Source organism: Carlito syrichta, unplaced genomic scaffold (genome assembly GCF_000164805.1).
Source record: "Carlito syrichta isolate Samal-C Ts95f unplaced genomic scaffold, Tarsius_syrichta-2.0.1 Scaffold314806, whole genome shotgun sequence".
Taxonomy (NCBI): Eukaryota; Metazoa; Chordata; class Mammalia; order Primates; family Tarsiidae; genus Carlito; species Carlito syrichta.
Window position 1 is genome coordinate 844500 of NW_007258902.1, and position 23933 is coordinate 868432.

The 23933-nt window shown below is 44.8% G+C and overlaps 1 protein-coding gene across 1 annotated transcript in view; it reads left to right on the forward strand.

Annotated features, from left to right (window-relative positions):
* Positions 1–23933, forward strand: part of LOC103274566 (sortilin-related receptor-like) — a gene marked incomplete at its 3' end in the record, with an annotated part of 93823 nt that overhangs the window by 1154 nt on the left and 68736 nt on the right. The window contains exons 2-3 of the mRNA XM_021705907.1: positions 6597–6799; positions 17250–17366. Of these exons, the coding sequence (XP_021561582.1) occupies positions 6597–6799; positions 17250–17366 (320 nt within the window). The remainder of the gene's footprint in view (positions 1–6596; positions 6800–17249; positions 17367–23933) is intronic.

The following is a 23933-nucleotide window of genomic DNA, read 5'->3' on the forward strand; positions in this document are numbered from 1 at the left end:
CGCCTCCCTCCGGGTCTCCCCTCTCCCAGCGCTTCCTCACCCCCGCATCCCTCCGTGGCGGTCGCCTCCCAGGTGCGGGCACCACGGGGGACTTCCCGGCTTGCATTTGTTTTTTTTTCCTCCCCCGTAGGAGGACAACCGTCAGCACTCGAATCGTATTGATCTTTCCTTCTTCCTGTCGATTTTTAGAAACGTATTCCAGGGAACTCGCGGAGTGCCCTGCATATTGCCCCAGGGTGGGTGCCGACCGAGGTAGTTTCTGGCAGGTATAGGAGGGGTAGAGCTTCCTTTTACATCTGGATTACAAAAAAAATCAAAAACCACCAAAAAACAAAAAAACGGGCTTTCTTTAGTGTAGCATCAGTTGGCAGTGGAGGCGAGCACCCTGCAGTTGCAGTACACTTACACAGAACAGCAGAAGGAGGGGGTTTCCACACTTACCATTATTAACCACAATAAAGGTGGGCAAACCTGAAAGCTTGTCGACTGTATCTGTGTAGTCAAAACAAGAGGGGGTGTGTGTGTGTGTGTGTGTGTGTGTGTGTGTGTGTGTAAAAGGGTTGAATTTTTAAATTTTTTTGTGACTGTGTGAGATTCTATCTGTTCCTCCTCCTCCACCCTTTGAGATATTGACTCCCCCACCTCCATCAAGATGTTGACTTTATTTTGGGCTGGCATATGCCTCTTGGCACTTGGGGATTTGAAAAGACTGCAAGAAATTTGGTGGGCATTATTATTCTGTAAGTGATTTATTTCTATCCAGGCAATGGGTTTATTAGATCATAAGTAACATGAATTTCACTTTTATGGCCAGACTTACTGCTAGGAATTGCAAACTGAGTTTGTAGGTTAGTATCAGCTCTGGCAAAATTAATTTGCCCGTGTTATTGCCTCATGAGACTCCCAGTCCTGCAGTTAACATTGACATCAGCAAAACTAGAAGGTCGGTGGGAGAGAAAAAGTGGGACTAGCAGTGGTGGTAAATACGTATGTTTCCTAGCGTCAAATTGTTCCCTTTTAAAGTGGAAATTAAAAGGTTAGCCTGAGTTTTGCTTTTCTTCACTGATTTTGCTTTAGTCATTTCTCTGAGAAATATAGAGTGTTAAACGTTCAACCCTTGGATCCAGGAAGAACCTTATAAACCATGTCATCCTGTTGTGTCATTTTGTTGGTGAAGAAACTGAAGCTTGGAAAGGTGAAGTGACTAATCCAAGGTCAAACCAGAAAGAGTTGCCTGGTCTGCATTGTCTCAGTGACTCTTGATTGATTATAGTCACCCTGTTTTTATATAGTGCTGTTTACTGGCTTCCTTTCTGAAATGAAATATATATGACTATAAAAGGGGGGAAGGATGGTGGTGAGTGGGTGGGAACATTAGACTTCCATCCACTATCAGTCCCTGGGCAAAGAGTGTGTGCTGGCACAGGTGGTGGGCATAGGCTGCTGGGGCATGAACACTGGGTTCTTCTTGGACCCAGATCCTTGTTCCCTTCCCCACCCCCATCTGAAACTTACTTTTTGTGTTGTTGAAGAGTTCAGCAAGGTCTTTGCTCTCAACAGGGATACAAGCATTTGGCTGTTGGAAAGTGGGGGAGGGAGGAGGAGATGCCCCCTTGTTCATTGGGTTTCTCCAGTCAACCCAGCTGTGCTGTGCTTTTGAATTCAGCACTCTGGAGCCCGGGAGTGAGGTGATGATGGGAGACAATCCTTCCCAGAGCTCAGGTCCCCTGAAGTTACAGTTTTGGTTGCGGAAAGAGCTTTCTGGTCTCAAAAATCAGCACACAGGTGCCATTTCTTCCTTGGGTTTGGTTTGTGAAAAGCTCCAGGAGATGCGGGCAAGTTGGAGATGAACTCTGTTCTCATTGGGAGTGACTCCAAAACCCTCGGCTTTTGTTTCTGGTCAGCCAGATTGAGTTTGGTTTAGCTGAAGGATGGCGAACTAGCTGTGGAACTCATAATGAGGAATTTCTACCAAAGGGTGGGGAGCAGGACTGTTTTCTCTCCTTTGTGGCTGCCTGTGCCAGTGGGATTAGCTTGAATCTTTAAGGATTTGAGTCAAATAAAAGGAAGAACTTCCGGGTATTGGGCTTTATGCTGCAAGTTCTATCTGGTGCAGTCCTTTCAGACTGCAAGCACAGGAATCGGTAACCGAAGGGGCTTGGGGTTCTCTTGGAGCTCTGGAGTAAAACATCTATTTGGAATGACCTTTCTAGCAAGCGTGACCATTTGCCTCTATTTTTCCTGGGGAAGACCTGGTTAACAAGTTGTCTTTGCTGTTTATGAATAGTGCCACCTTCACTCTCAAAGGTATCTGGATACTATGATAAATTATATGGTCATTCTACTTCTAGTTTAAGCCAAGTTCCGCCTTGTACTTCGGCCTTCCTCCTTTTCAACTTTTAAACCTAAGGAATCACAGTGTTTTCTGACAGTACTGCTTGAATTGAGTGTGGATCTAGGGGGGTGCAGATGGGGTGGGGGATAAGATTTCATTCCTGCTTTCAGAAAGCTTACAATTTATGGAGGAGATAAAGCAGATGCAGATTCAGTCATGTAAATATACCGAGATGGGACCAGTAAACACAGACACAATAAACCAGCCGCAACTCTACATTGTCCATGAGTGGGCTTTGTGATCTGGAGGGTATGGGAGATGGGGTGATAAGGGTGGTGGGCTCAGACACTCTGCAGCTTCTTGCCCTCTGACCTTTGAGTGAGGTTAAGAGGACGCAGGCAGCACAGATTGGGGTTGGAAGCTGCTTGAAGGAAGAAACCCCAGGGGTGATGTAAAGGCCATCAGCTTCAGGGAGAAGAGAAAGGAGGGCTTTTGCAGGGGAGTATTTGTATCTGAGAAAGAGCCCTGTGTTGTAGCCAATGTCAGTTCTTTATTCTCAGCTTTTCTAACCTCTGGAGTAAACTAGGCTTAGTTATTTTGACCATATTTCTCCTAAAATTCTCTGATGTGGGGACTGGCTACTGCCATGGTTACTTAGATGCCTGTTTGTAATAAGAAAATATGGTAATAGTGGTGAAAACAATTTGCCAGCAGATATTATGAGTCCCTGCTATAAAAGACCCAGTCCAAGAAGGGGAATTCCCTAATTCATGCCACGCTGAATTTTTTTCCTGATTTCATCTCAGCTCCATACCTCTGTGCCAGCATGCTTGCTTTTTCCTCTGCCTGACATGGCCTTTCCCTACTCTTGTCCTTGCCTGGAAAGCTCCTGTTCTATTATTTAACATCCAAGGAATACCTCTTGATATTCCCAGGCTTTGGTGGGAAGAGTTCTTTTGAGCTTGAATGCAGCACTTACTGCCTTGTACTTAACTGCCTCATTCCTCTGTTTTCTCCTTGGAGGTATAGATCAAGTTCTTTTCTTCTGTGTTTTGCTGACACTTGGGAGTCCCTTAATGAGTATTTGTAGACTAACTGTACTCCTGGAAGAAGGGAGGCCTGGAGGGTACAAAGACTCTCACATTATATGTAAGGTATTTATAAGGAGGACTGTGGTGAGCCCCACAAATGGATAGTGGAAATGATTTGGCTCACTGGGCACCGAGGATACAAATGGAATGGCCCACAGGGAGTGGAACTCTGATTTTCCTGTGCTATCCGGGAATTATTTTGATTGAAGAGCTGGGATTCTATTTTACAGAATCTTCCCTTTTAGAGCTGTCATATTGGTTTATGCTAATGGTATTGTTTTGGGGAAAAATCCTTTGGAATGAAGCACAACACCTAACAGGATTTACAGGTTTATTTTCCTTCCAACAGACTCTCTCTTCATAATTCCTACATTTTAGAGGCCAGGGAGTATTCAGTGTCCTGATTTGAGACTGAAAATAAAGTGTCTATTACAGCTCAAGGCCCTGGGACAAAGGGCCTCCTTTGGGGTTGGAATACTGTTTAGCTTTAGATCTCTTTTGAGTAGATTCTTGCATGATACACTTGCTTGGGAAAGAATGACTGGTTGATTCTGAAGTTAGGATGTTTGACCTGTATGCTTCCAAAAGAAGATGAGAAGGGAAAGCATTTGCTGTTTCAGGTTGGCTTCTCTGTAGGCGAAGGGATGCTTCGGGTCTTGAGTTGGCCTGTTAAGGGATGTGACCTTGAAAAACTCTTCCTGGTTCCACTTGGCATCTCTTCTTGCTGAGTTTTATGCTGAGTCTCCTGCTGCTATTTAGTTCGTTAATATCTTGCATGTCTTGAGGCACAGAAGGTGGAGGCTCTGAGCAGCGGAAGAAATGAAGGAAAGGGGAATGGTGAGAAGAGTAAGGAGGTGGAAATTCAAGGGATGAAATGAAAAGCCATCCAGTTTGTTTGTTTAGCCTTCGGTACTTAATGCATGCTTACAAAACAACATTTTACAAAAGAGTATATAGTGACAAGTAAATTTTTGTGCCTTTAGTTCACCCAGGGCTCCTTTCTAGTTGCTATCCACATCATCAGTTTTTTGTATATCCTTTCAGAAATATACATATAACATGCATGCACATAACATTTGAAACCTGAATTATCCGTGGCTTCTTTCTGTTATCTGTAGTCCCTGGTGTTGTAAATAATAAGGTTCACTTTAGCTGCAAAAGGTATTTGTGGCATTAGGATGGTGAATTGTCAGGGAGTTACCTGAAATGTCTTAGTATAAAACAGATGGTTGCTTTTTCTCCAGGCCAGGTGGGGGGAAAAATCCTCCTCATTTCACTTCAAGGGTTCCTGCAGACCAGGGCTGCATCAGGTAGCCCTCTTATAACTTGGAGAAATGCTGGGGTGCAGTTCCCTTGAGATGTAGAGCAGAGTCCAGGCCTATAAGAGCATCAGAATAGAGAGATCACAGAACTTGGTTTTAGCTTGTGTTCTTTTTGAGAGTGTTTCCTTAATATTCTGTAGAATGAAGTTAATGGTATGCTTAATAAATTGCTTTGAGACCTGGGATCCATAAGGCCGATACTTACAGCATCAAACATCCCAAGGCAAAAGATGGATGTTGTAGGGAACATTCCATTATCAGATTTTGGTTGTTTCTCCTTAGGGATGACAGCCATCTTTCTAGTGTCATCGTTTAATCCCAGGGCAGAGATAGATGAAGCCAGCCTTGTCCCATCCTCTGTAATGGAGGGACACGGGCATTCTGATAACCTGGAGAGCAGGTAATCCAAAAAATAATCTATTTGCCTTTGCTCTGTATTTATTTATTCTTTTTTTTAAAACATTCGTTTACCTTCCTAATTAAATTTTGCTTAGGTGAATATTAAAATGAGTTTGCATTCTTTGATCTGCTGTTATGGGAAATGGCTGGCATAACTGTGTTCAGGGAAAGCCAGTTTGGAGTTTAGAATTTTTGACAATAATTCGGATGCAGATAATCGAGAGTTTATTGCATAGAAAACCTGGTGTGTTACACTGACCTTTCTTCTCTTTACTTGGATGTAAATAAATGTGATGGAAAGTAAAGGAGAACTCACTACATTTTGGGTTGAATATTCAGGGCTTAGTATTTCTCCAGAAGTGGTCTGGGCTACGGGGTGAGGCATTCTCTTTGTTAATGAACCCGGGACCTTCTTGTGTGTTCTCTAGGTATGCAAGAATCCGTTGGCAGATGGCATATTCAGTCCAGCCACGTACATGCAGAAATCAATTTCCCTCAATTTAAAATGAGCCACAGTTAATTTCGACCTAATTTCTTGGTTTATCGACCTGTGAACCTTGGGCCTTCGAAGAAGTGGCATGGGCAGCCTTCTAGCATTGAAGTGTCAAATGATGCTAAAAACCAGAAAAGGCAGGGTGGGATACAGATCAAGATCAAGATTTGAGTTTTGTCCTATGTTATTGTGCGATGCTCAGGTTTTAAATTATGACATGAGGAATGCTTTGTGCATTTTGGGGTGGCTTCCATAGAAACAGGACTTCATTACAATCACAAGCACAATAGTGTGTTAAAACAGTAACTACAAAGTCCTGTTCCCCACTGGGTAATTGTTAATTCTAATGGTAACATCCATGCCGCTCTCACTGTTGCTAGCCAAGAGCTGGAAGATCCTATCTTCCTGGCCTCATGACGGATCCTCCAACATAAACTGTTCGCGAGATCTTTCTGTGACCATGATATTCTATTTTATAGCTGTGTTGTCCAGCACATCCACTAGCCAGATGGGTCCGTGGAGCAGTGGAAATGTGGCAAATGTGACTGAAGAATTGAATTTTCTTTCATTTAATTTTAATGAATTTAAATAGCAACATGTGGCCCCCAGGCTACTGTATGGAGAGCATGGCTTTGCCGGGTTGTGAGAGGCCTCTTTTTCTAGAGGTAGGCAACTTCTGCTTCCCCCAAGAGAGGAGTTACAGCAAAGGTCTGCATTTGTTCACATTGCAAACAGGGGGAGTGAAAGCAAGAGTGGAGGACTTTAGTGTAAACCCTAGGTGTCAGTGACTGCTGACAGCCAAGATGAGTGTGGGAGGCAGTGGCCCTTCTTTTTCCTAGGTCGGAATGCATCAGTGGACCAGGGTGGGAGGGGAGGGTGGCGAGACGGGGCGAAGTGGGTCCAGTGGTCATCTCTAGGGGATGCCCCTGCACGGTTGCTTCCTTCTCATCCCTTAGGCAGCAAGCAGCGAAGGCTGGCCATTCACAGGACTTACCTCTGTGCCTTCACCTGTCATCTAGCCTTGGGCAGGCAGCACACTTGTATCCGGACTTTGCTGAGGTGGTGTGCAGACCTGCACCTTCTGTTTGGCAGTGAAAGATGGAAACAGCGTCTTAACAGTGGGGCCATCTTCCTGCCCTGCCCTCGGCTTCCTGTGCTTGTAATGACTTACCTCGATGTAGCTGGGTCTGTCTTTCATCCCTTCAACCCGCCAGGCTGGCATGAAGACAAAAACTATAGCCGTGTGGTCTTCATCTTTGCATATATACCTCCTTCTCTTCCTGGCTGACCTTTTAGCTTAGCATGCCATTGCTGTTGCTGCCGCTGCAGGCTCTTAGCTTGGAAAATCAGGACCCTTCACGATGATTTATTTCCAGTCCCTTGAATTAGATTCAAAACACAGCTACGAATTCTCAGAAAGGTAAGCTGATGTGATTATATCCCAAATCTGACTGGCAGACAAGGGCAATAAAAAGATGCACGTATATCAAATGTGTTTTGTGCTATGTAGGGGCCAATATGTTGTTTATTATCCCCTCCTTTATTTTTTGGTTTTTAAATAAAGAAGGTCTGGTATGGACTCTATTATTTAGAAAAGAGACCAGCTTTTTGGGTAGAAATCCTGGGGGAAGATGACTAGGCTAGGGTGATTCTTATGTGAAGTAAATGTGGGCGTGGACCAATGAGTGGGCCTCCAGTCGGGATTTTAATATGTTAGTGGTATGAAGGTTCTTTGAGCCTGTGAGCTGAGTCATAGTGTCATGATGAAATTTTTAACTCTTAGGAAATCTCTGTGCCCAGAGGAATTGGGAAAAGACAGGATAATCTGATTGAGCCTTGAGGGTCTGGGTTAAAAGCCACCTGGGGACCAGACACTGACTCATGCCTGAATCCTAGCACTTTGCGAAGCTGAGGAGAGAGGGTTGCTTGAGCCTAGGAGTTCAAGACCAGCCTGGGTAACATAGTGAGATCCTGCCTCTACTAAAAATAAAAAAAATTAGCCAGGCATGATAGTGCATGCCCGTAGTCCCAGCTACTTGGGATGCTGAGGCAGGAGGATTGCTTGAACCCTGGAGGTCAGGGCCGCAGTGAGCCATAGTTGTGTCGCTGCTCTCCAACCTGGGTGACAGAGTAAGGCTCTGACAAAAAAAGAAAGGAAAAAAGTCATCTAAGGAGAAGAGCTAGTTCGGAGACTGTGGCGGAGACTTTACTGGGCGCCAATGAGATGTCAAGCTATGTAGTTAGGGAACCATATAGTGAAAGGCCCCATTTCTTTATTAGCTCAGGAGACACATGCGAGATAGTTCCATGAGGGTGTGCCCTGGAGTCTGGGACCTTGAGCTGGTCTGCTCAAGAATCTCAGCAGAGGAACTCCAAATGGCAGGGAGTGGGAACGGAACAGAGCCGGCGAGTGGCCTGTGAAACCAGGAGTGTTTGGAAAGACTTGAATGTTTTAAACCTGTGCTCAATTAATTGAGTAACCTGAGACTCTGGACCTTGTACTTACCTCATCTGTGTATATTTAGTCCCCTGAAATTCACTCTCTGCGTAGTTAAAAAAAAATCTTGCAGTTAACTGTGCACGTGGTTTGCTGAATTTGGCAAGGTGTGATGGGAGAGTTGCCGCAGAAACAGGGCCTTGAATCACTAGAGGAGAAAAAGGGAGAAGTGGATGTGGTGAGTTGGACAGTGAAAGAGCTATCAAAACAAAGGTGGGGGAAATCATCTGTACGCCTGTGGGGCATTCACCCAGGTCTTGCCTCCTCCTGGAAACTCCGGGGCATCTACTGAGAAATCGGCCATGCTGCTGGGTTTGATATGCTGTCCCCTCTCCTTTGTAGCCTCTTTCACAGGGTGGGCAAGAAGCCACTGGTATGGTCTTGAGGCCTTCGGTGCTGGGATGTGTCGAAATGCTTTCCCTTGGGGTTAGGGAAGTGCTAGAAAACAATGTCGCCTCTGGATCGGACCCTTGGGGACCCCAGGTTTCTGAGTTCAGCTGTGGAATGATGAGAAAACTGCCTGAGAGCTTCATTTGGCCACTAGCTCTGAGTGTGACTCAAGCATGAAGTTTTTGTCATTTTATATATGTCATTGCTTGCTCTTAGGCCTCATACTAATGTTAATGTTTTATGTGAAGCCATTTTGTGAAGAATGGCTTATTTTGGTAGAGAGCCATTTGGTAATGAAAAGAAATGTTTTAGCACGTTGAAGTTTATGAAATGACATTCATGGGTTACATCTCATTTGATTCTTACGAGGGTCTTGAAAAATTGGGAAGAGTTATTATTAATCTCATTTCACAGATGAATATCTTGAGGCTCAAAAAGGTGAAGTGACTTACCCACAGTTAGACAGCTAGTAAATCGAAGACACCGACTCAAACCAGACTCTGACTTGTTTCGAATTTACTGAGGCACGTTTCTCTCTGGCTAAGTCATCTGGTGAAATCTTTGCTCTCAGGCAGGGATCCACAACTATTTTCTGTGAACTTTTTTCTTATGTTTTAAACCTAGGAAGAGATCTTATACAATTTTACCCTCTTCTGGTCTTTCCTGGCCATGCTGGTCTTTTGACTTCTCAAATGCAGTAGGTCCCAAGTCCCTTCTGCTCCTGGATTTTGTTCTGCTCTTCTTCAAGTCTGGGTTCTTTCCTCTGCCTCCCCTCTTCATCCCCTTCCCTGACTCCTCCCTCTTCATCCTTCTGGGATCAGAACAGGTCAGGTCTTCAGTGAAGCCTCACTTTTTCCCCCACATGAGGTTGAGGTTAGGTCCCCTGTTTCACAGCAGTTATTCAATCAGCATTCCTTGAATTATTTGTTTGTTTGTTTTCCTTACTATATTAAGAACCCTGAGGCAGGACCTAGAAGTCGGCTGTAGCATCTGGTATATAGTAAGTGCTCAATAAATATTTATTGAGTGAGCAAGGTGAAGGGCTATTTATGGTGAAGCTACAGAACCTAACAGGAGAGTCAGGGAAAGTGGATGGTCGGGAAGCATCCCAAAGGGCTCAGAGAAACGGTTTTGGATTCTACAGGGAATGCTCTTGTGAGGTGAGTTCTGGCTTGGGGTGGTCAGCAGCCGTGAACACTGTGGAGGGGTGCATGCTGTGCTCTTGCTCTGCTTGTGTGCCCTGCACTGGGAGCCTGTTTTCATTTTATTTTATTTTTTTGAGTTAGAGTCTCACTCTGTTGCCCAGGCTGGAGTGAAGTGGCACACTCAGAGCCACCCCAGCTTCAACCTGCTGGGCTCTGGTGGTCTTTCTGCCTCAGTCTTCTTTTCTTTTTTTTTGAGTTGGAGTCTCACTCTGTTGCCCAGACTGGAGTGCAGTGGCCGCTCCCGGCCACCACAGCCTCAACCTGCTGGCTTTGGCGATCCTTCTGCCTCAGCCTTCCAAGTAGCCGGAATTATAGGCATGCGCTACCCCGCCCGGCTGATTTTTGATTTATTGTAGAGATGAGGTCTCACCAAGTTACCCAGGCAAGTCTCGAACCCGCGGGCTCAGGCAATCCACTCACCTCAGCCTCCCAAGGCGCGTGATTACAGGCTGAGCCACCGAGCCCGGCTTGCCTCAGTCTTCTAAGTAGCCAGAACTATAGGCGTGTGCTACCACGCCCAGCTAATTTTTATTTTTTATTGTAGAGACGAAGTCTCGCCAAGTTGCCCGGGCTGGTCTCAAACTCATGGGCTCAGGCCATCCACTCACCTCGACCTCCCAAAGTGCTGGGATTACAAACTGAGCCACTGAGCCCGGCCATTGGCCCTGTGTTTTAAGGTAATATGAAACACTAGCTCTAAGTTTTTCTCTGAGCTTAACCTCATTTGCAGAATATAACAGTTGATTTAGCTGCTCTCTCAGATGCCTTCTGCCTTTGATACTTTCCTATTTTTCTTGCTTACCACCTGATAAATTAAGGGTGATAGTATGTTTATGACAAAGACATTTTCACAGCTTCTTTTAAAATAGGGAGTCTCTTCTGGAACAGTAAAGCATGTTGGCTCTATGACAGGGTTGGTTCACCAGGACAGAGTGTCACAGAGAGGAGAGGTTCTCTCTGCCAAGGATCAATCAAGAAGGAAAAGAACTGATATTGTAACTCAGTGAGAATATGATTATTGTCTTTTTGGTAAAGAGAAAGAAAAAGGCATTTTTTTTGAGTTGGAGTCTCACTCTGTCGCCCAGGCTGGAGTGCAGTGGCACCCTCACAGCTACCGCAGCCTCGACCTACTGGGCTCAGGCGATCCTTCCGTCTCAGCCTTCCAAGTAGCTGAAACCACAGACACGTGCTACCACGCCCGGCCAAGGCATATTTTAAAAATCTCTGCAGAGGTTATGACTCCAGGGAAGGAGATGGTAGTGATGCTAAGATCTAGTCCAACGTCATTCTCTCTGTTTCCTCATCTGTAAAATGGGCAGTCTGAGCTGATTGGCAAAGTAGTTAATGAGTTCTTGAGCAAACAAGAAAGTCAAGCAAGTGAGTTATGATTCTGTGAACAGGGACTCTCTTCAGGGAGTGCTCATAAACTAGATTTCAGCTCCCCTTCTGAGGTGGAGAGTCCAAGGAGGATAATAAGCTTGCTAAATATAGTGAGAACACAGTCTTGCAAAGGGACATTGAGAGGCGATTTGCATACCTAGCATTTAGGCCATGCGAAGGGATGGTTTGAGAAGGCCTTGTTATTCTTGGACCACAGGAGTCTGTCTTTGGTTTCCGCAGGCGTGTCATGTAGTTCAGGGGATTTAGTGGCTGTCTCCATCCTCCCAGTTGAAGGACAGGATATTTGTTTCGTACCACGTTGTAGAATTTTAAAAATGCTTCTTTGTATCTCACTGCTAGTGAAGCAGAGAAATGAATCAGACTGCTTTACTTGTCGTCCTCGTACTGTGCTCTGGAAGGAAGCTGTGTAGGAGTTGTGAGGACCGCAAGCTGTGGGTGTCTAGGACATCCTGATCTTTGGATTTGACCAATGTGAAAGAGGTAATGACAGAAGGAACGAATGGAGAGAGTATCCTTGACCCATTCCCTTGAGGGGTCCCTGTCCTCCTGAGTAAGCCTCAACAGCTCTACCGATTTTGATGGTTTTATTGAAAACTCCTCCTTGTTTGTTAAGATTCGGGCAACCCTGATTTCCCCCAGAAGTGCTCAGTGTGCTCTAACAGGTAGGAGATGATTCAAGAGCCTACAGGGTGCCTGGCATTTAGCAGGCCTCCAGGTATACTGCATCGGTCCGAGAACGCATGAGTACTCCGCACCTTCATCCAAACAATGTATTTCCTCCCTTCTATTTATAACAACCTGAGCTCGAGGATGGGGTGGCAGCAGATTCTTCCCCTTATTCTGAATAATATGAGGCAAATCATTTCACACTTCGGATCGCCGGGGGATGCAGAGGGACTGAGAGACAATATGTGTGGGGGATTTGGACCTGTGTGATCAAGACACTGCAGCATGCCAAGGTGTGGGTGGTGTGGGTGGTGTGGGTTGTTGTGAGCTGCCAGTGGACATTAGCCTTGAGCCTGCAGCCACCTCTCCAGGGCGGGACAGGGAGGCCCTGTGCCTCTGCAGATGCCACTGACAGCACGTTGAAGGATCTGTTTGGCCAGAGACCCAGTCCCCAGCCTGCCTCCTCCGTGACTCATTCTAACTGCGTATTTTGGTAGCATGAGGGCTCGAGATGAGATAAAAGGAGCACTTCTTAAGCGTGGGAGCCCATAGGTCCTGGGTTAGCACTTGAGAAATATGATGTTCTTTACAGGTCATAGAGGCTTTAAAAAAATGGAGGTGTAATTCACATAACATAAAATTAGCCGTTTTAGAGTGAACAGTTCAGTGGCATCCACGATGGTGTGTGACTACTAGCCTAGTTCCAAAACATTTCCATCACTCCAAAATAAACCACCTACCCGTTAAGCAGTTACTCTCTCCTCTCCAATTCTCCTGACCCCTGGCAACCACTAATCTGCTTTCTGTCTCTGTGGATTTACCTATTCTGGACATTTCATGTAAATGGAATCATACAATATGTGACCTTTTGTGTTTGGCTTCTTTCACTTAGCATATTGTTTTCAAGGTTCATCCGCATCGTAGCATGTACCAGTATATTCTAGAGTTTTAACAACCATCTCCAATCCCCAGTGACAAACCCCCTACCCCTCCCTCCAAAAGAGTGAGTAGTTCCTTTATTTCCAGCTTCTGCCAGGAGGTGGGGAAATCGACCTCCAAATAAGCAAATACATTACATTAGAAATACCTGGGATGTATCTTTTTTTTTTTTCTGAGTTGGAGTCTCACTCTGTCGCCCAGACTGGAGTGCAGTGGCCGTTCCCGGCCACCGCAGCCTCGACCTGCTGGGCTCCGGTGATCCTTCCGCCTCAGCCTTCCGAATAGCCGGAATTACAGGCATGCGCTACCACACCCAGCTAATTGTTCATTTTTATTGTAGAGATGAGGTCTCGCCAAGTTGCCCAGGCGGGTCTCGAACCCGCAGATTTAGGCATTTCACTCACCTCAGCCTCCCAAGGCGAGGGATTACAGGCTGAGCCACCGAGCCCGGCTGGATGTATCTTTTAAAAATATTAATTCCTGGGCTCTGGGCAGAGAGGGCTTCTGGACCAGCAGGTGTGGAGTGGGGCCTCTCAAGTGACTCTGACTATTAGCATGCCATGGGATCTTGGGATCAAGTGATCTCTGGGGGTTCTCTTGACTCCTGATGACCTGCCCGTGAGCCTAGCAGATGCAATTTGTTGTTTATGATGTCCTTTCTGTGTTCAGAGCTTTCTGTGGCTTGCGATTTTTTCTCTGCTCGCCTTTTGTGGGAGGCACTTGGCCCCCTCCCTGCTGCCTTAACAGCTCCAATTAATTGTGTCTCATTTATCAAGCTCCAGCTATGCCCTGTGAGCCAGAAAAGGGAGAGGGAAGGTTGTACACGCCCTGGGGTTGTGGTTATAACTGACTGCACTTCAAGGTTATGTTCCTGGGAAAGCCACCCAGGCTAGTGTCTCCTGGGTCTGTTTGTGGGACCTGAGTAGGCAAAGCTTATAAAAGTAATCTGGAATCCTGCAGCTGCCCCAGAGGATTGGTGATGGGGAAGGTTTGGGGAGGAGGGAGGGGTAGGGGGGAGAAGGGAGGAAGGAGGAAGAGGTTAGGGGGAAATCCCTGGGGATGGATAGAAAAGGAACCAAACAAACCAGAAGTCACTGGTTAAGAACAGGAATCTAGGGACTTGTGGGTTGTTCTTGATTGCTGGGGGCTGCTCTGAGTTGCCCATGTCTTGGCCATATTCCATGGAGAGCTGGCAAGAGAAGCCTGCTTTGGTGACATCTTTCTCTCTTTTTCTTGGGTTGGGGATAGAGGCAGAGTGGAGATAGGAGGAAGGTGAGGCTAGAGAATAGAATGCATGTCTTGGAGTTAATAAAATTTATGTCCTGCCAGCCTGCCTGCTGGCTCTCCTGCCCTGGGTGCATTGATTCCTGCGACTGATTCGGCTGTGGGGGGATGGGCACCTGGGCTGCCTTGGGGATCAGCCATGACTCACCAGGGAGTTATTCTCATGACCAGGATGTGCCTGACATCTTGCCAAGCAAAGGATGTGGGCTGTTTGTGTGAGTGCCTGGTGGCCCATGTACAGGCCATTTCTTGCCAGGGTTTTTTTTCCCCCTACCAGGCTGCCCTTTTATACAGTCTGCTCTTAGGAATAAAAGGGACATCTAATAAAAAGCCTTAAAAAAACCCAAAAGGAAAACCAAAACAGGTTTTTCATCAAGCTTGCCTTCTGGAGGCTTTCTTTGTAAAAAAAAAAAAAAAAAAGAAAAAAAGAAAAGAAAAGCCTTTGGATGTTTTTATGCTTATCCTTTGTGCTCTTCGCACTCCTTACCTGTCATGGGATGGTTAGGGGGGTCTCATAAATCTCATGTCCCCTGAATAGATAGATTTCAGCAAGTTGTTTTCAAGCTTTTCCCCACGCAAAGCATTATCTGATTGTCTTCTGCCTGAGGGAGCATTTTACTTCCTCTTTGAGGATGCCCCCATTGAATATTGGAGGGCTTCCTCATCCCAGACATTAGGTGAATGTGTGTGATTTTTTTCTAGGTTCCTAATTTTTTTTTGAGTTGAAGTCTCATTCTGTTGCCCAGGCTGTAGTGCAGTGGCAAATTCATGGCCACTGGTCTCGGCCTGGTGAGCTCAGGGGATCCTTCTGCCTCAGCCTTCCAAGTAGCTGGAACTTCAGGCACGTGCCAGCACGCCAGGCTAACTTTTTGACTGATTGTAGTGATGAGGTCTTGCCAATTTGCCCAGGCTGGTCTCAAACCCCTGGGCTCAGGCAAACCTCTCATCTCTGCCTCCCAAAGTGCTAGGAATACAGGTGTGAGCCACCATGCCAGGCCTCTAGTTCTTTATTGTATTGATAATTGCCTAGTTTTCTATCCTTCTCTGGTCCAAGGGGAGGATGTTTTGGGAGGGGAGACTTTTAGCTTGTATTTCCAGAGCACCTGTGCTGTGGGCTTCTGATCTATAGATGCTTCCAGATTCCTCCCAGAGACTTGGGCTAGAAGGAGAGAGGAGGAAGAGAGAAGGCCTCAGCGACGGGTAGGGATTCCTTCAGCTGCTTTCTCTTTGTAGCATTCTAGGTCAAACGGTTTATTTACTTCCATTTTTTATTTACACTTTTTTATTGATGCTTGCCTGGACTTATCTGTTTGGGAACGACAAGAGACATTTTGGAAGGACGCATTTTCCAAAGGTCCTTTTCTTTAAAGAAGTTCCCTTTCAAATACCTTTCAAAAGAGTTTGGATCCTGGATCAAATTCGATGCAGGTGCTTAAAACCCCAACCATAGTTGTTAAGGATTAGTTCCTTTGTCCTGGGCCAAGTTTGTGGCACAGGTGTTTCTCTTCTCCCTGGCGATATCTGAGAGCACCTCAAGTGGGTGGGGAAGGTTTGGTATGTTGGGGGGCAGATAGGAAGAAGCAAAAGAAGGAGAAAGGAGCTGTAGGTTTTCTGCTGCAGCGCCTTGGTTAGAAGACAGCTCGAAGGGCAGGTGGGCCCAGGCTTGAGCTGCCATCAGTCCAAGACTTGCTGATGGGTGGGTTGGACTGTGCAGGCTGAGTCCCAGGAGCTTGATTTCTTTCTGCATGTGCCTTAGACAGCTGAGGTTGAAAAGGCTGGTGGAATAGGCTTCTCTCTGACGTTGCTCAGCAAAGAGATATAGCACATACTCCTGATTTGGGGAGCTTTGTTCTGCTTCTGAGTGTTACACCAGGTCTTAGAATTTTTGTTATTATTGTCATCACTTTGCTTTCCACAAAGAGTGGGTAGAATGTGTGCCTCAGGTGTTCTGAAATACCAGTCTTTGAACTAGTGTCCATCAGTGAGTGGTGAAATAAGAAAAAATAAAAAAGTAATGTAGTTAATTTTCCATAATGCCTAAGAACCAGTCTTTATTCTGAGATTATATTCTTCTTCAGTTTTAGGTGTTCAAATATCATTTAAAAATGATGGTGATTCTAGAGAGTGGTTGTATTGCTTAGGAGAGCAATAACAGATGAATAATAGATGAATTCCAAAAGCTCAGTGGTGTGAATAGATCTCTGGATTAGGAGACGATCAGGATGAGCATTAGTGATAGTCGAGGGTCTTTTCCTTGGGAACGGGGGCTTCTTCTGTTTTAGGCTCTGTCCTCCTCTGGGACTTTAGAGTCGTCTGAATATGGCCTGTGGATGGGGAAAGAAAATAGCGCTTGTATGGCAGCTAGGGCTGGTAGTGGTCCTGATAACCTTCTCTCACGTTCCACTGGCTAGAACTCAGTCCCAAGGCCACAGTTCCTTGCCTTGCAGCTTGGGCAAGAGTGTAAGGTGTTTCCAGGAAGCAGAGGAAACACATTTAGAGAATAGCTAGTCAAACCCTGACACAATGGCTGCTTTCATTAATGTCCTTACCTGGCCAAGTGACAGTTGCCAACCAGTCCTCTGTTGGCCTTTGTGATTTATTTTTATTTTACAGAATCTAAAAGTCTAAGAACTGTTAGCAGTAATCCAAAGGTCATTTCTCTTGAGCTCTGGAAAATATTTCCTTGCTTGAGACACTTCAAAAATAATTTTTAAATGACTTCACAATGATGCCTTCCTTTCTTCTCGTTACAAGCTAAAAGTAAATAATGGCACCTCCAGGCTAGAGAAAATATCAGTTTGAACATAAGTTTGAAAAGCATGAAGTCTTTCTGGCCCACAAACATTTTTTGAATGAGGGTAGATATTTTAGTGTTTTGGTTTAAGATTTTACCAGTGTGTGTCACACTACGGAGTAAGGATCCGAGGAACCAGAGATTGATATCACAAAGGGTGAAAATAAGCAATGAAATTGATTATGCCAATGAGAGCCTGAGAAGATTTTCTGCAATTCTCAATTACTTCCAAAAGAGCGAGAGGCTTTTGTGCTTCTTCGTGGGGTTAAGTCTGGTGAAATATTTGGGTAAGGAATAGGCTACCCTGTCCCATATGCTTTAGATGCAAGAATCTCAGTCATTTCTGATTGACAAAGGAGGAAAAAGTGTTGATTTAGAATGTCTGTGGCTGTCACTCATCATGGGTCCTAATTCCTGTGTTGATCTCTTTCAGGTTAGTCTGAATGATTCCCACAATCAGATGGTGGTGCACTGGGCTGGAGAGAAAAGCAATGTGATCGTGGCCTTAGCCCGAGATAGCCTGGCATTGGCGAGACCCAAGAGCAGTGATGTAAGTATTTGTGTTACTCTGGGCATTTCTTGGTTCTGTCAACATGCCCTTTTCTGATCCTTGGGATTATCCTGCCAGAAAAAATAGTGGGTAATTGGAGAATGGGTGGGATGAATTATATGATGGGAAAGAGAATCTAGAAAATAATATATCCCTTGTTTGTTGAACACAGCACCCTGTGCAGTCAGTGCTGTAAACAGATCCATGCGATGTGTGATTACCTTTGCGAAGTGAGAGTGGGTCTGGATTGTTATATCTGCTCAAGAAAATGCCAGAAGTGCATTCCTGGGCAGAGTTGCCCGCCTGCGGCTAAGCTGGATGGAATCTAATTGACCTTTCCCATGGTTGATTTCTAAAGTTGAGTGAGCCATTGAAATGGATTCTCTGATATTCTTAATTTCCACAGTTGGCTCTTTTTGATGTTTAATAGGTTAGGCACTTTGTAGACACAGGGTCAAGGGTTACAAATTCAAAGGCCTATGAGGGACCAGGCAGGTAAAGGATAGGAGTGAAGCTGCTTTCAAATTACAAGACTCTCTGCCTCCACAAAGAAAAATGGTCTCTCCCTACTTATTTATTTATTTTGGTATCTGTGACTTTCTTGGACAATATGTCATTTCCCCACTTTTTTTTTTTTTTTTTTTTTGAGTTGGAGACTCACTCTGTTGCTTAGGCTGGAGTGCAGTGCCATGCTCATGGTCACCCTAGCATCGATCTGCTGGGCTCCAGTGATCCATCCGCCTCAGCCTTCCAAGTAACCAGAACTATAGGCGTGCGATACCATGCCTGGCTAATTTTTGATTTATTGTAGAGACAAGGTCTTGCCAAGTTTCCTGGGCTGGTCTCAAAACCATCGGCTCTGGCAATGCACTCGCCTCAGTCTCTCAGAGTGCTGGGATTACAGGCTGAGCCACTGAGCGCAGAGATGCAGGTTCAAGAAATATTCTCCTGTGTTCTGTGGTGGCAGGCCTATGCAAACCTATCCCCAAAAGCCCAGGAAAGCTGAGAGGCCAAAGAGACTGACAAATCCAGCTTCTCAGAAACATTTAATAGGGATCTAACAAACAGAAGCCATGTCTGTGTCTTGGGGAAGGTGGATCCTGGCTCTATTACCTTCTAGACAGGGCTGCTATACCATAGGGAAGGCATGATTCAGAAGCGGTGTGTAGGACAACTGAAGTAGGATAACATCGAGTTTGTTTTGACCTAAGGGCGGGATTTATAATATGTGTACTCTTATGCAAGGAACAATAGGTAAACTAGAAACCTTAGAGGCCTTTCTGGAACTGTGTTTAATCAGAAGTCAGCATGGCAGATTAACATCCGAGATGGAGTTGCTTTGGCTTCTACAACCTGTTTCTTTCTTTTTTTTTTTGAGTTGGAGTCTCATTCTGTCACTCAGGCTGCAGTGCAGTGGCATACTCACGGCTACCACAGCCTTGACCTTCTGGGCTCAGGTGATACTTCTGCCTCAGCCTTCCAAGTAGCTGGAACTACAGGCACACGCCACCATGCCCAGCTAATTTTTTGTGATTTATTGTAGAGACGAGGTCTCACCAAGTTGCCCAGGCTTATAGGCTTAGCCACCATGCCCAGCCCACAAACTGTTTCTTAATTTAAAGGTAGTGATTGATACTTGGTCTCCTTGTTGGAGAGGTATAAGGAAGGGGAGGGGACTTTGGCGAACTGGAAAAGTATTGCTTGTAAGGGAGCTGTTGCTAGTCAGTTCTAGGCTCTGCTTGCCATGCGAGATGCAGGACCCAATATTGCCAGATCTTCAGTTTTTTCTTTCTTTCTTTTTTTTTTTAAGAGAAACCAAGATATCTGGATTTTTATGTGAAAACCGCAGAGTCTTGCAATTTGGCAGCCAGTGTATAGTTTTTACAGATAACATGTGGGCCAAGTAAAACATGTGAGGGCCGGAGCTGGCCCTTGGGTCCCAAGTCTGGAGCCTGGGTGCCAGACTCCTCCTGCTGGGAAAGCGGGACACCTCTGTCTTGGATCAGGGTCTGACATTGTGACGGGGCGAGGCTGTGGGCGGAACAACACGCTCTAGAGCTTTGGTCACCCTGTGTTCTGGCCAGAGGACACCTTCTGATGAGTGTGCCAGTGCTTTCACATCAGCCTTAAGGATATGCTTGTAATTCTTGAATGTAGATTTGGTCTCTGAGAGGTCCCTTGCTGTATATCTGGTTGGGTGTGTTCAGAAGCAGGTGACTGGAGGGAGCCCCCGGGCTGTTTTCTAGTGCATGGAATTGGGGCAGCCACAGACAGGGAGTACAGAAGAAGGGCTGGCTATACATAGCTTTGCCCAGGGTGGGTTCTGAGCCACGGTATATGGGAAATCACTGCTGCTGATGGCCGGTCTGGGTGCAGTGCTCTGGAGCAGGGCTAGGCTTGTTTGGGACTATGACTTTGGCCCATTTATAAATGTGATTAGGTTTTGCATGCTGCAGTTGTGGCCACAAATGGCCATGTCTGAATGCTTGTTGGCCTTGTGAGACTCTCCGTAGGTACCTGTGCATGGGCTTAGATGAGTCACTGCCCATAGGTATCCCTTTTAAGCACAGGAGGTCTTGATTTTTGTGTTGAGAAATCCCCCCTAGAGTTCTTATGCATTTTAAAAAAATTGCCTAGATTGTATTTTTTTGTGAGGTAGATAAAGGATCTTAGCCATTGTTTTATAGTTTTGCTAGACAAACAGACACCCATGGGCATAAAGCGACTTGAATGAGGTCACTTAGCATACCAGTGGGAGAGGATGGACTAATGGGAATCAAGAGCCAATCATGTACTCATTGGGTGAGGATGTGGTGTTACAGGGTGACCGACTCATCTGGGTTTTAGCACTGATAGCCCCACATCCTGGGACTCCCCCTCCCTTAGTCCTGGGTGAACCAGAATGGTTGGTCACCCTAAGTATTGCCAATCCTTCCAAACTCTTACTCTGCATATTTGGGTGTGTCTTACTAAGAGCCCATTGAACTTTTGAAGGATAAACTATTCTGGAATAAAATGTGAGATAAGATTAAGTGGAAAGGAAACTTAATGTCCAGAGTTAATAAATAGAGGTGGCAGAACCGCCCTCCATCTGTATACATTAAAGGATTGGCAGATGAAACAGAGATATTCTGATTTAAAAAGTTAATTCAAAAATAAATTATGACTCACAGGCAGGAGTTTGTGGTGCTGTGGTAGTAACCATCTAAATTCCCTTTTAAGAAGACTGAGCATGGTTCCTAAGGCCCATCAGCAGTCTAGAAGGAAAAGAACCTAAACAAATAAGGAGCTGTGTTAGTGTTGGAGAATGGCCAAGGTCATACATATTCAGTATATAAAAAAGGATGGATCTGAAAGCTGGAATCCAGAGGTGGTTTGCTCTTAAATAGGGAAAAAAGAAAAAGAATAATTATCATCTGATGAACTTGAAGCCATGAAGAGAATGGCTCCTACAGGACCCATCTTACAGGACCCTGTGATACATCAATGAAAGGAAATCATAGTTGTTTACCTTAACCCATACTTTTTGCTTCTGTTCTCATGATGTGTTTTACAAAATACTCAGGTTTACAAAGTACTCAAGTACAACAATTGGCCGAAGAGCTAACCAGAGAGAGTTTCCACCTGAAGATCAGAATCAACTAGGGAAGATATTGTGAATGACAGGACTCACTGTACCTTGTCCCCAGAGTGCTGTGACATTATGATTGGTGCCTCTAAAGGACTGACAGCACGGGGTGGTGGTGGTGTGGTGTGTGTGTGAGGGGATGGTCAGTACTTGCTAACAGCAGGAGGCTGCTGTCTGGCTAAGCCCAGGTTCTGAAATCCCAGTGCTTGGGTTGGAATTCTGGCTCTACCATTCATCTGCTCTTTGACCTTGGGTTAGGTTATTTACCTTCTCTTGGTCTTATAAAACTGTACTTATAAAACCGTGTTACCCAAAGTGTGGTCTGTGGATCAGCCGCATGGGTATTTTCTAGGAGCTGGTTAGAAATATAGAATTTCAGGTCCCACCTGCTCTTCTTGAATCTGAGCCTGCATTTGGCAAGTATTTTATATGATCTGTAGACACATTAAAGCTTGAGAAGCACTGTTGCAAAGTACTTAGAGCAGCAATAGTTGTGGGGATGTTTTCTGTGCGTTTTAGCCCTCTTCCTCTCCCTCCTCATTATTATTATATGGTTTCGAAGAACAAAGGAAAGAATTTTAAAGCCACTTACTTTATAAGTAACAAAAGTATCTAACTTTGGGCAGTGCAGTAACTTCTCTGTTGTGCTTTGTTCTTTAGGGAGTTGTGTCATATTGAGGTTGGAGGGGACTAATTAGTGCAGAAACCTATGTCTGGCTGAGAAACAAACTGTAAAAGCACAAGACTGAGTGATTCCAGAGTATTTTTCCAAATTCACTTGGACATTGTAGTGGACAGTGAGTCAGCAGCATGGTGCTGCTGTGAAGAAAAGACCGCCAGAAAAGAACGCACAAGTGGGGGTGTGTTGTGGAGACTATGAAGCCATCAGCCCATTTGACGTTAACTGCACGTTGGCAGAGGCCTTTTCTGGGTTGTTCTACGTGGAGGAAAGTGGATAACTGTGCCTAGCCCTGAGAGTGGACTTTGTTCTATGGAGCTTAGAGTCTATGTTAATCAAATATAAATAAGGATTATGAAGAAAGGATAAAAATGTTATGTTGGAATTCTTTAGCCTGGAGAAGGGAAGGAAAGTTGATAGGCAATTTATGATGGTCTTCTGGCATAGGATGGGCCCTCGGGTACTTGCTATTGTGTCTATTAAGACAACCAAAAGAATGGGTTTTGATTGCAGGTGAGAATTGAGGAAGAGCTTTTTTGGTAATGAAGGTGATTTTACCTCTAGGCACACAATGGCAGCTGCATGACTGAGAATCTTAGGAAGCCATTGTGCTTTGTTAAAGTGAGTCTTTTGCTAGCCAGCACTCCTTCCAGAGCTTGGCCTCTAGATTTGGGGTATGCTCTTTCTTTTTAACAGAGAAGTGTAACATGGAAAAGAGAACATTCTCCTAGAAGGTGACTTGTGGGAGTAGACAGACAACTGAACTTGGAATTGGAAGAAACTCTCATAGTTTTGTCACTTACTAGCACTATGCCCCAGGGCTAGTAATTCACTCTTCTAAGTCTTTGTTTTTGTTTTATCTCTTAAAAGGAAATAATTATTCTGTCAGTCAGTCACCGATTCATTTGGCTCACTCTCTTTTATTCATTTATTTAGCACATTCATTTTCTCACTCTTTGGTTTATAACGGTATTTATTCATTCCAGAAATCTTTGTTGAGTACCTGCTCTGTCCCAGGTACGTTGAAGGAGACAAGGGTGAGACTGACTTAGGATTTTTAAGGATGAAAAGAGATAATGTATATAAAGGAGTATTGTGTACTGAAAAGTGCTACCCTAATGTAAACTATCGCCTTTGTGCCACTAAAGAAATAAATCAAAGTGGATTATCATATTATGGGATGGCAGAGCTGGAAGGGTTCTTAGTTCTGTTTTTGAGAAGCCATTAGTTTGCTACATCTGATTCTTGAACCTAACTAGGGTGCGAATGTTCATTCTTGACAAGCAGAATGGAATTGAGAAAGTTCCACTTCATCTCTTTACCCACTTAGATTATCTGTGAACTCTCAACCTGCAGGATTTTTAAAGCTGCTTTTATGGCAACCCCTTGCTGTGTGTTTGGTAGTTAGGAACATACACTGTGTTCTAACAGTTTCTTCCATTGTCACCCAGATAAAGGCAGAGGCTCTGTCTTGGTGGCTTCTAACCTTGATTGACATCTAGTAAGTATTAAGAACCTGTGTATACTCTCATTTTCCTTCATGCTTACCTCATGTTTATATGGGACACTGTTTATAAACATTTACATGTTTACATCCCCATTGTGTCTAAAGACCTTGTCTTTTATTGGTCTATGTATGTCAGGTGCCTAGTACGGTACTTGGTTCATGTGAGACCCTCAAAGCATGTTTGCTGTTGACTCAGATGGGCAAGGATTCTAAGGCTAGTCTAGTAGTTCCTGTTCCTTTTGGAATTTACCTATCATGCTTCTTTACTGTTGACCCCAATTTCCTTTCCCATAGGTCATTTGAAAAATAAGATATTATTATATTCATCTGTCAGGCTTATTTTTAACTCATTGATTATATTATATTTCACATCTCACAGGTAGTAAAGTCTAGGTACAAAACATCTGACAATTTTCATTCTACTATTTAATACCTGAGGTGGTATTGGCTTTGAGATCGCTGACTTTGGAGGCAGGCAGCCTAGGTTAGAATCCCACTCTGCTACTTGTTTTGTGTTACCTTGGCCAGTAACTCATCTCATAAGCCCCTCTTGTCTATCTGTAAAACAGTTTTAATAATTGCACTTGCCATGTAGGGTTGTTGTGAGAGTTACCTGATCTCATTTATTTGAAGAGGAGGTTAATGCCGTGTCTGCCCGTAGTAAGCACTCAGGGAATGACAGACGTTATGTTTTGTCCCTGTGGTTACTGCATAGTTAGACACCAGGACACAGTAGAGAAGCAAACACTGTTG